Here is a 12,754-nt window from a genome sequence, read left to right on the forward strand (position 1 = left end):
GTAAGGCAGACCCTCCGATGGGGGTGGGCGGCATCTGCCATGCGTAGGTAACTGCGTGTTATTGTGATGGAGTATAGTGCTATGTGTGGTGTGTGAGTTGCAGGGATGTTGGGGACAACACAAACACCCAGCCTCCTGGCCATTGGAATTAACCAATGAAGGTTAAAATCCCCAACCCGCCCGGGAATCGAACCCGGGACCCTCTGAACCGAAGGCCAGTACGCTGACCATTCAGCCAATGAGTCGGACTGCTGATAAAATGTGAGAAGATATTCTATAAAGAAACAAAATTGATTTTTCGACCAATGAAGGTATATCTTCCCATTTGAAGTGAATTACGACTTGGCAACTCCTTAAACTCGAAAAATAAAAGTATCAGCAAAATAAAGGGAAGGGCAAGGAAAGGCGTAAAAATAAGGCTCGACTTAGACCTCACAAACCTAACACCATCGGGGTCAGAAGAGAAAATTAGTTGACCCAGCCAAGATTACAGCGAGATGAAGAGCGTGAAACAAAATAACGCTAGGTTCAGCTAGGGGTCTGGTGGTCACCAACCCTATTCCCAGTGGGAGCTGCGCAGTATGGGCGATGTAGCTGTAAGCTTGAATTTGGGAGAACAAAATTTCTCCTCCGTCCATCCCCTCACCTCATACCGCCACACGTCTTCCCTGGTCAGAGAAAGGGCGTGTCCCCCTAAGTGACCTGCTCTACTGAAGTGGGGTGAGAAATAAAATCCGTTAATTATTATATTCGGGATAACGGCAACCCTGAATATAGTTTTCCGTAGTTTTCCCACGTTCACAATATGTTGGTGTGATATTAAACCCCTAGCATATATTGTTAAAAAATCATTCCGTAAATTCTTGAAATTAAATATCTGGGTTACATTTTTCAGAGTTCTAACGTTATATGGGTAATGTGTTTATGTTAATTGACGTGTGTAATAAGTGATTTATCTCAACTTTTACTACAGTTCCCAATAACAATCTCATGGCTTATTTCTTGGAATGCTGATAAATTAATTTTATTGTCATACAGTGAGAACTACCGTTCACCTAAGTTCATGGTATATCACGTTACCACTCCGATATGATAGGTATTCATTAACTAAAATAAATTTAGATTATTTAAACACAGGATTAGTTTACTGCTGTATAAAGGATTTACCTTTCTTTTTGCAAGTTGCTTTACGTCGCACGGACACAGATGGGTCTTATGGCGATGATGGGATAGGAGAGGGCTAGGAGTGGGAAGGAAGCGGTCGTGGCCTTAATTACGGTACAGTCCTAGCATTTTCCCGGTGTGAAAATGGGAAACCACGGAAAACCATCTTCAGGGCTGCCGACAGTGGGGTTCGAACCCACTATCTTCCGAATGCAAGCTCACAGCTACACGTCCCTAACCGCACGGCCACCTCGCTCGGTAAAAAAGATTTGTCAAGGGCTACCTAGCAACTGTACTATTATTATTATTATTATTATTGATTTTTCTTCCTCTTCTTAATCTGTTTACCCTCCAGGGTTGGCTTTTCCCTCGGACTCAGCGAGGGATCCCACCTCTTCCGCCTCAAGGGCTGTGTCCTGGAGCTTCAGACTTTGGGTCGGGGATACAACTGGGGAGAATGACCAGTACCTCGCCCAGGCGGCCTCACCTGCTATGCTGAACAGGGGCCTTGTGAAGGGATGGGAAGATTGGAAGGGATAGACAAGGAAGAGGGAAGGAAGCGGCCGTGGCCTTAAGTGAGGTACCATCCCGGCATTTGCCTGGAGGAGAAGTGGGAAACCACGGAAAACCACTTCCAGGATGGCTGAGGTGGGAATCGAACCCACCTCTACTCAGTTGACCTCGCGAGGCTGAGTGGACCCCGTCCCAGCCCTCGTACCACTTTTCAAATTTCGTGGCAGAGCCGGGAATCGAACTCAGACCTCCGGGGGTGGCAGCTAATCACGCTAACCACTACACCACAGAGGCGGACTATTGATTCTTTATGCTCAAATAAGGAACGCGTTTGAACTTATTAGCAATATTTTCTTTTTCTTCTTCTCTCCCCAGTATCTCTTCATCTTCTCGCTGTGTTCCTTTTTACGTTCGTCCATCCTGTATTTTGTCGGGTGGGGTTTACAGAAAATTTGTGTTTGTGAATTAATGTTCTGAATTTTATTCTGTCTGATTGGTTTCTTCATTAATGCCAATTTCATTTAGGTTTTCACTGAATTGTTTTAGCCAATTACTATGATTTTTCATTGATGAGACTAAATTTAAAATTTTGTTTGTGAGCTTTTTTTTTGGTATTTGTTTTACGTCGCATCGACACAGATAGGTCTTATGGCGACGATGGGACAGGAAAGGCCTATGAATGGGAAGGAAGTGGCCTTAATTACGGTACAGCCCTAGCGTTTGCCTGGTGTGAAAATGGGAAACCACGGAAAACCATCTTCAGGGTTGCCGACAGTGGGGTTCGAACCCACTATCTCCCGGATGCGAGCTCACAGCTGCGCGCTCCTAACCGCACGACCAACTTGCCCGGTCTTTGCCAGCCTGTTATTATCCATTGTATATCAGTGACTATTGCAATCGCCGTTTCCTGATTGCATCTGTGATTTTTTTTCTTGATGGATTTCATGTGATTTCTTTTTCATTCAAATTCAATTTTCGCATTATGGTCGTAAGATTTTCTTGAGGATTTTTCTTTCTTGTTTTTCTTCTTTTTCTTAATCTGCTTATCCTCCAGGTTCGGTTCTTCCCTCGGACTCAGCGAAGGATCCCACCTCTACCGCCTCAAGGGCAGTGTCCTGGAGCTTCAGACTTTGGGTCGGGGGATACAACTGGAGAGAATGACCAGTACCTCGCCCAGGCGGCCTCACCTGCTATGCTGAACAGGGGCATTGTGGAGGGATGGGAAGATTGGATGGGACAGGCAAGAAAGGGGGAAGGAAGCGCCCGTGGCCTTAAGTGAGGTACCATCCCGGCATTTGCCTGGAGGAGAAGTGGGAAACCACGGAAAACCACTTCCAGGATGGCTGAGGTGGGAATCGAACCCACCTCTACTCAGTTGACCTCGCGAGGCTGAGTGGACCCCGTTCCAGCCCTCGTACCACTTTTCAAATTTCGTGGCAGAGCCGGGAATCGAACCCGGACCTCCGGGGGTGGCAGCTAATCACGCTAACCACTACACCACAGAGGCGGACTTTCTTGTTTTTCGATCGTCTTTATTCGAGATTTGCCACCAATTATTATAGTTTCAGATGCATAAAGTCCATCTGTTTTAACTACTGTAGAGTATTATTATTGAAATGTGGACTGTAGCTGCAGGAAGTATGAGCCCAGCGTCACACGGCCCACGGCACCACACTGCACCATTCCACTCCACTCGCGAAGTAACTTTCACGCGACTCTCAGCAGGCCATGCTTGGTCTGTAACCCGTCAGTGTATGTGACAGCAGTAGCCCAGGCATGACGACCGCCGCGCAGCACCTCGCCAATGGGTGAGTACAGCTCCTCTGCTCTCTCGTCCGCCAAACACGAGCTAATAACACCAACATAATAACTTCTTAGGTTATTCTATGAAGGCCATTACTGTGAATTTTTGTTCAGTTGTACAGACGATAGAAAAGTTCATGTTGAACAAATCATGAAACATGAAGATATTTACTGAAAACTTAACACACTTCGAAAACAGCTTAAAAAGGAACTGATATCTTCAAATGTTCTTCAACCACGTGTTTAAGACATCGTTGAATATTTACAACTACTTAAACATTGCTTTTAACCTGTTACATTGTTTGTTTTTTATTTCAAAACTTTCAAAGACGGCCTTGTAATGCAGTGTTGAGTGTTAGGTCTAGTCGTCATTTACTCTGCCTTATAGTCTAATATTTCTACGTTAATTATTTAAAGAAATAAAATGTGCTCTGATCCTCTGTTCGTACACCCGACAAACTCACGCTGTTACTAATAAATCATTATTGATGTTCGATAAGTTATACGGTCAGTAATAAGTACTACTGGAGTTATATTTACAAACAGTTATTTATGATTTACGATTCAGGTTATCATAGTACTGTTAGCTGGATCGCTGTATCGTATACAAGGATATCTGGGTCTCTTTGAAGACTTCTAGTATGCTTCACAAAAATCCAGACACGAACTACGTAATATCATTCGAAATATTTTGTGTGTTTACATAAGAATGAACGGGTTTTCTTCTTACTGGTTATACATGAAATCTATGTATTTAGCGTTATATGCCATTTAGATGTAGCGTTGTTATGTTAGATTTAAAACTAAACGTGATTAATGAGAAAGAACCTTGTATCCTGCTAACATCCCTCTATATAAAACTGTGTAGAGCCTCCGTGGCTCAGACGGAAGCGCGTCGGCCTCTCACCGCTGGATACCGTGGTTCAAATCCCGGGCACTCCATGTGAGATTTGTGCTGGACAAAGCGGAGGCAGGACAGGTTTTTCTCCGGGTACTCCGGTTTTCCCTGTCATCTTTCATTCCAGCAACACTCTCCATTATCATTTCATAGCATTTATCACTCATTAATAAATTAATAAATTACCTTGGGAGTGGCGACCCCATTGTAATAACAGCCTATATATGTTTCATTCATTACATCCCTGACCGGGTCAGTGACTGGAAAACAGGTTGTAGGTTTTCATTTTCATAAAACTGTGTTGCCGATGTGTCACGTACTGTAGTGTCTTAGCAGCTGCCCATTACGATATGATTATACATCATACGGCCAGATGCTACTAGGTATTCCCCTGGCTCTTGAATAAACAAAACTAATTTGGTACTTTGTTAATTAAACAGTACAAATAATACGAAACAGTTTTGGTTGTTGCTTCATTTAAGGAGCTTAGGACATCGCAGCGAGCAGCTTAGTACATTTGGCCGGGCCGAGTGACAGACTGTAGAACCACTGTCCTGCTAAGTCTAAAGTGACGGAATCGATACCGGTTCAGTCCAGCCTCCTGTCAGTGTGTTTATCGGCACGTAAAAGAACTCCTCGGGACCATATTACGGTACCTCATTATCTCCGAAAGCCGTAAAAGAAGTTAGTGGGACGTAAAACCAATAAATTGTCATCATCATCATCGCTGATAAATCATTCACCCTGGCGTCCCTTAAAACCTATAGTAATCATTGAAGAGACTTAAAGAAAGTAATATAATTATTTAGGTCCTTCACCTGTCTCACTCCTTGGCTGAATGGTCAGCGTAGTGGCCTTCTATTCGATTCCCGCCCGGGTCAGAATTTTAACTGCGTATGGTTAATTACTTTGGGTGTTTGTGTACGTCTTAATAAGCATCTCTTCATCTACACATATTGCATCACACTACTAACTTATACAAAATAGTGAATATATCCCTCTACAGGGTTGATACCCAAGAAGCTGGGAAAGGACCGACCCGCACTGCTGTTCCGCAGGCCTAAACACCTGCCATGTATGCGAACTTCCGTACAGAAACATCGAGTAGGTGTGAGAAGGAAGCACAAATTCGTTTAATGGGAGTTGGAGTGTCCTATCCCACCGATGTTAAAATTCTCCTGTTTATATCCTCGTATCGTAGAAACTTGTCCAGCAGGAACTTTCAAACATTTAGATCTGTATTCGACATTATATTATACAGCATCTTTCATGAAGATATACCACCGCTTACGGAGCAAACTGCTGAAGACATTTTGAGCGAGAATTGTATTATGACCTTGTCTCCTACTATCCATACTCGCATAATTAAAACAATTTGAAATTTGTTAGCAAAGCATATGTTTCCTGTGTTCTTTTCGTTGGAGGGTAACATTTAATTAAAATAACCTCTTAATTAATAATCCTTTATCCACCATTAACGATTGTAACTCGGATGTAATTTGTAACAATATTGTTATTATTCCATACGAGAAAATGCAATTTTATAATTAAAAATGTTAATATTTCCGTACGAATGAAATAAGGAATTCAATCACATTTTGAGCTTCGGAACACGAAGTGATTGAATAAAGGATTATTTGTGAAGATTTTATTTTATTTTACCCTTCAAATGAGAGGACAATAAAAACAAAATAAATGCAAATAAAAAAGAAAAATCTTTTATATGGATCATTTTAGAGGGGAGCAATGGCTGTATGCACGTGCCTTCTTCGATACGATTTTGGTTCCATGCTTATTTTAATGCATTATAAGGAACTGATGAACGTTTTAATACTGTCCGCTCTTTAATTTGTGACCTTCACGCGCGCATATTCAGTTGAAAATGTCAAATGTTAGAATATGTGATAAATATATACTTGAGAGTGTTCACAAAACCAAGCACTGGATTATAAACCATTTGACATATTTTGGATGACTATATTTTTGATGATAATGCTACCAACATAAGGAACGAGGCTCTCTTTACTAATTCACGAAACCACAGCTTTCTTCGTCGATCTAAAAATGTATAGGTTTGAATAGAAGCCTATCCGCCTCTGTCGTGTAGTGGTTAGTGTGATTAGCTGCCATCCTCGGAGGCCCGGGTTCGATTCCCGGCTCTGCCACGATATTGGAAAGGTGGTACGAGGGCTGGAATGGGATCCACTCAGCCTCAGGAGGTCAACTGAGTAGAGGTGAGTTCGATTCCCACCTCAGCCATCCTGGAAGTGGTTTTCCGTGGTTCCCCACTTCTCCTCCAGGCAAATGCCGGGATGGTACCTAATTCAAGGCCACGGCCGCTTCCTTCCCTCTTCCTTGTCTATCCCTTCCAATCCTCCCATTCCCCCCAAGGCCCCTGTTCAGCATAGCAGGTGAGGCCGCCTGGGCGAGGTACAGGTCATCCTCCCCAGTTCTATCCCCCGACCCAGAGTCTGAAGCTCCAGGACACTGCCCCTGAGGCGGTAGAGGTGGGATCCCTCGTTGAGTCCGATGAAGGGACTGTCGTAAGGATGTAAAGGAGAGGGCATGTAAGTCACTGGTAAGGCCCCAATTAGAGTATGGTTCCAGTGTTTGGGACCCACTGTAGGATAACTTGATACGAGAACTGGAGAAGATCCAAAGGAAAACAGCGCAACTTGTTCTGGCTGATTTCCGACAAAGTGGTTTTACGAAAACGTTTAAAACTTTGGGCTGGGAAGACTTGAGAGTAAGGAGACGAACTGCTCGACTAAGCGATATGTTTCGAGATGTCAGTGGAGAGATGGCGTGGAATGACATTAGTAGACGAATAATCTTGAGTGGAGTTTTTAAAAGTAGGAAAGATCATAAAATGAAGATTAAGTTAGAATTCAAGAGCACAAATTGGGACAAATACCGTGCAATACTAGTTTATAGGAAGAGTAATTAGCGATTGGAATAATGTATCAAGGGAGATCTTTGATAAATTTCCAAATTATTTGAAATAATTTACGAAAAGACTAGTTAGACAACTGATAGGGAATCTGCCTCGTGGACGACAGCCTTAAATGAAGATCAATGGCGACTGACCTATTGAAAAATCGTGAAATAATGAACTTAAAATTCGCAATATTCAAAAATATATTTTTGTTAACAAAAGTGATACCACCAAATTAGGAAATTTTAATTATTTTGTAGAATGGAAATCTGAAAATGACTGATTTTTATCCTTGAATCTATCCTTTTAGTGTCTGAATACCCGTACCTTGATTACCAAAAAATACTCAGGAAATTTAATTTCTTCCTTACTTTGAGAAGCAATGAATAAAGGAGAAAATGTTTCCATCTTGGAGGCTGAAAGGGCGTTAAATAAAACAATAGTTTGAAATATGACTCCTTGTTCTTACATCTTTATGACTGATAAGGTTAAGCAACAGCTGTGGTGTCATCGATTTCATTCAAACTTTGGAAAGACGATCGACGTAAAATATAAACAGATATGTGCCCGAAGCCGTGTGTCATTGACCTTATTTAACGAGGAAGTTGCCCTTTAAATGTTATAACATGCGTTAATATTGATAGTTTAGGTGTATCTGCAGCACCGCTGTCTCTGATTTCCACGCGGGCGTGTCGGGTTCGAGACACGCCTTATTTTTACTTTCTCATTTCTACTCTATTTGTATTTTCTTTTAACGTATACGTGATGTGGATTTATTGTTTTTTAATAGTTTTTACGTCGTACCGACACAGATAGGTCTTCTGGTGACCATGGGTTAGGAAAAGGCTATAGGTGGGAAGGATGCGGCCGTGGCCTTAGTTAATGTACAGCCCTAGCATTTGCCTGGTGTGAAAATGGGAAACCATCTTTAGGGCGGTCGACAGTGAGGCTTGAACCCACTATCTCCCGGATGCAAGCTCACAGCTGGGCGCCCCTAACCACACGGCCATCTCGCCCGGTGATTTATTGTTAGGAAACGCTCAGATTAAATATAAACTGTATCATAAACACGTTGATTTTGCCCTAGGCTGAATTTGTACTGTAAAAGGTGAGCAATCTCACTTCTTCTCCAGCTCTCATCGTATTTTTATTGCTAGTGGTTTAACGTCGCACTAATTCATCGAAAGTTTTGGGCGACGCAAGGTGGGGACGGGCTAGGATTTGGAAGGTAGCGGCCGTGTCCTTAATTAAAGTCCCAGAATTTGTCTGGTGTGAAAATGGGAAACACGGAAACCATCTTCAGGGTTGCTGACGATCGGATTCGAACTCACAATCTCCCGAATGCAAGTTCACAGCTACTCGCACGATTCTTAACATAACTGCAGCAGAAAAGTGAAGATTTGTCAAGCCACGAGTGGAGAGATGAGATGGCAGTAAACGAGTTTATGATACAGCTTACGTTTATTTTACGCATTTTCTAGTTCGCATAGACAAAGAAGAAGAACGGATAGAGGATAAAAGGAAGGAAAGAAAAAATAAACGGCGCTAGTGGGTCTCGAAGGCTTGAAGGTCAGGGCTCTGACCAGTAGACCAGTGATGATGAAAATATTCACACCCAGATTGCCAACATGAATGCAGGGCTATTTAAAGGGTAATTTTCACGTTAAATGAGGGTCAATGGCACAAACTCTCCAACACGTGTCTGTTCACTTTTGACATAGATAAACCTCCCAAAGTTTGAACGAAATACTGTAGCTATGGCCTCCTTTAGTGAGTTTCCAGTTTTGTTCATTTTATATTTAAATAAACAACGCCAGTATCTTCAATGTTATTGTAATTTGCCCCTTCATTGCTAAAGTTACATACTCAACCATTTACACGTTTGTTCGTATGTTTGCTCTGTTGGTGGATTAGCGTGCCACTAACTCATCGAAGGTTTTCAGCGACGTAACGTTGGTGAAAGGACTCGGATTTGAACGGTATCGGCCATGGTCATCGGCCTGGCGTGAAAATGGGACACAACGGAAAAACATCTTCAAGGTTGCCGACTGTAGGATTCGAACCTACCATCTCCCGAACGCAAGCTCGCAGCTACGCGACCCTGACCGCACGGCCAACTCGCTCGGTTTTACATGTGTGTATTTTTCCCGATGTGACAATAATAATAATAATAATAATAATAATAATAATAATAATAATAATAATAATAATAATAATAATAATGAAAACTCCCTAATTACTAGATATTTCTAAGGGATGTCGGGTTGTTGCAGTATTCTCCCTTAGGATACTCTTAACGTGCTGGAAAGCATCGACATGGGGTTGACAATTGTAAACAGCCCTGAATGCCACTGACCGCAGTCGGGAACGAAAGGACAAAAACAGACCGATTACTCTACCGAAGTTGATTGTAGATTGTAATTGAGTATGTTCACGAACAAGCTGGCGTATCTTATGTCAACTACCGACGTAACTGTTGTCAGACAGTTTTCTAAGTTCATAGCGATATAATAATAATAATAATAATAATAATAATAATAATAATAATAATAATAATAATGTCTTTATGTCCCATTAACTACTTTTATGGTTTTCGGATACGCCGAGGCTCCGGACATATGTCACACGGGAGTTCTTTAACGTGCCGGTAAATATACCGACATGGAGCTGTCCTATTTGAGCACCTCAAATACCACTGGATTGAGCTAGGATCGAACCTGCCACCTTGGGCTCATAAATCTTGCGCCTTAACCGCCTGATCCCGGCGGCTGATGAAGACGATGTACCGAGTCTTTGCAGAAAATCGTGAGATCAACAACTGTAATAATCTAATTTTTCTCAGAATTAGATTTTAAATACGTATGAAAAAGTTAGTGTCCGCCTCTATGGTGTAGTGGTTAGTGTGATTAGCTGCCACCCCCGGAGGCCCGGGTTCAATTCCAGGATTTGTTACCAACTGTGAAAATTGGTATGAGGGCTGGAACGGGGTTCACTCAGCCTCGGGAGGTCAACTGAGTAGAGGTGGGTTCGATTCCCTCCTCAGCCATCCTCGAAGTGGTTTTTCGTGGTTTACCACTTCTCCTCCAGGAAAATGACGGGCTGGTACCTAACTTAAGGCCACGGCCACTTCCTTCCCTCGTCCTTGCCTGTCCCTTCAAAACTTCCCACCCCCCAACAAGGCCCCTGTTCAGCATAGCAGGTGAGGCCTCCTGGGCGAGGTACAGGTTCTCCCCCAGTTGTATCCCCCCGACCCAAAGTCTCATTCACCCTTGAGGTGGTAGAGGTACGATCCCTCGCTGAGTCCGAGAGAAAAAACCAACTCTGGAGGGTAAACGGATTAAGAAAGAAGGATGAAAAAGCTAGTATTAAGGGATTATGGTCGCTCCTTGTCCCTAGGTATAGCGTCCGGCTCCAACGTGCTGGCCTTTGGCCAGAGAGGAATTTTAACCATAATTGGTTAATTCCGCTGGCATGGGGATTGGGTGTACCGTGTCGTCTTCATCATAATTTCATCCTCATCACGACGCGCAGGTCGCCTACGGGAGTCAAATCAAAAGACCTGCATCTGGCGAGCCGAACTTGTCCTCGGACACTCCCGGCACTAAAAGCCATACGCCATTTCGTTGTTACTAGGTATAGTGAAATGAGCAGGAAAGAAAGCTATTCCATTCTAATTTTAAGTGATCTGGGTGCTAAATCGAAACGTTAACAAAATTATTTTGTGATTAAGTTATGTTATGTAACGTGATTTTGTGAGTATTGTGATTTGGTAATGCAGTAGACAATTCCAAGCGAACTCGCTGTGTCTTATCCATCGTCATATATTCAGTGGGTCAACAGTTCTACAGTTTACATTGTGAGGGAAAATCAATAAGAGCGTCTTTGTTTTGGGAAACGCTTATGTCAGAGACAGAAGATAGTTCATACTCCACAATGTTGATAACATTTCTCGTTCCCTGTTCGTGTCTTCAAGGTTTTGGTGAACATCAACTAAACGTCCCGCCAAACACTTTGTACTCTGTCACTCTGCTACATGTTTGCACATGGTGACTGGGCCATGTAAACCCTCGGGTCCTCCGGCTTCAGTGGGATAGTTTGGTTCGTTGTCTGCCTGGTAGCTTTTGCTCTCAGGTGTAGGGTGAGTGAATGCCATGTAGCATTCAGGAAGATAAATCTCCTTCCTAAATTTTTAGGCTTCTTTGCGGGGAATCGAACCCACATTCTTTCAGGTGAACCGAGAACGCCTCTATCACCTCGTTTAGGCAGCTATATTATTACTATTATTATTATTATTATTATTATTATATGGCGTATAGGATCTGTTCAGTGATATCGTCACTCACGTCTCACAAAGTTGGCTTCGGTTCGAATCTTGAGAACTTCGGGCTCCACGTAAACTGTTAGGCCTCTTGGTTTTTCATCGAGAATATCAACAGTCAAGTAAAATTTTACCGTCTCTTCAATAACTGTCGGTCTCGAAAAGTCCCGGAGTATTGGAACGTTATTTTAAGAAGTGATCTTTTAATGTGTCAGTAAGCCGGGCTGAATGGCTCAGACAATTAAGGCGCTGGCTTTTTGAGGCCAAATGGGCAGGTTAGATCCTGGCTCAGTCCGTTGGTATTTGAAGGTGCTCAAATACGTCAGTCCTGTGTCGGTAGATTTACTGCCACTCCTGTTGGACAAAATTCTGGCACCTGGGCGTCTCCGAAAACTGTAAAAGTAGTAAGTGGGATGTGCAAGCAATAACACTAAACAGTAATGCGTCAGTAACTCTAACAAAACAAGTGTCTTGAAGTGATCGTGCGATGTTGGTCACGTAGATATCAGCTTTAATTCGGGAAATGGTGTGTTTGAACCCCACTGTTGGCAGCCCTGAAGATGGTTTTCCGTGGTTTCGCATTGCGTTAATGAAGGCCACGGCCGCTTCCTTCCCACTCCTACCCCTTTCCTATCCCAACGTCGTCATTAGACCTATCTGCATCGGTGCGACGTAAAGGAACTTGTGAGAAAAGTAGTCTAGAGTGCAGAAGGTGAGCGTCTAACCAACTACTCCACCAATCGGCCAATGACCTGCAATTATAGAAATAGTCTATTTTAACTTTATCTACAATTTTGTAATAATCGGGTGCCTACAGGTCCAGACTAACATTGAGAGTATCTCTGGGAATGTAGAATGAGATTTGAAGATGTTCGGTATCGGTGCACGTTTAGCCTATAAAACCTCACACGTGGAACGTATCTGTGTGGATAGTTGACAAAGTGGACAAGAGACACTTTTTTATATTTATCTAATTGTGTACATACTACGCGATCGACTGGCAATGCATAACAAGTACAGCAGGAGAATCTTCAACAGAAAATGTAAGTTCAAATAATATTTGTTTAAACAATAAAAAGGAAAATTACACATGTTTTTGAAAACATTGTCTTAAGAAAGGTAA

At 42.6% G+C, this 12,754-nt stretch overlaps 1 protein-coding gene across 1 annotated transcript in view; it reads left to right on the plus strand.

Moving 5' to 3' along the window:
* Positions 1-3,446: 3,446 nt before the first annotated feature.
* Positions 3,447-12,754, plus strand: part of LOC136876261 (facilitated trehalose transporter Tret1) — a 134,691-nt gene continuing 125,383 nt past the window's right edge. Inside the window, exon 1 of the mRNA XM_067150066.2 lies at positions 3,447-3,485. Coding sequence (XP_067006167.2) covers positions 3,454-3,485 — 32 coding nt within the window. The 5' untranslated portion in view covers positions 3,447-3,453. The remainder of the gene's footprint in view (positions 3,486-12,754) is intronic.

This window comes from Anabrus simplex, chromosome 6, assembly GCF_040414725.1.
Source record: "Anabrus simplex isolate iqAnaSimp1 chromosome 6, ASM4041472v1, whole genome shotgun sequence".
Classification (NCBI taxonomy): domain Eukaryota; kingdom Metazoa; phylum Arthropoda; class Insecta; order Orthoptera; family Tettigoniidae; genus Anabrus; species Anabrus simplex.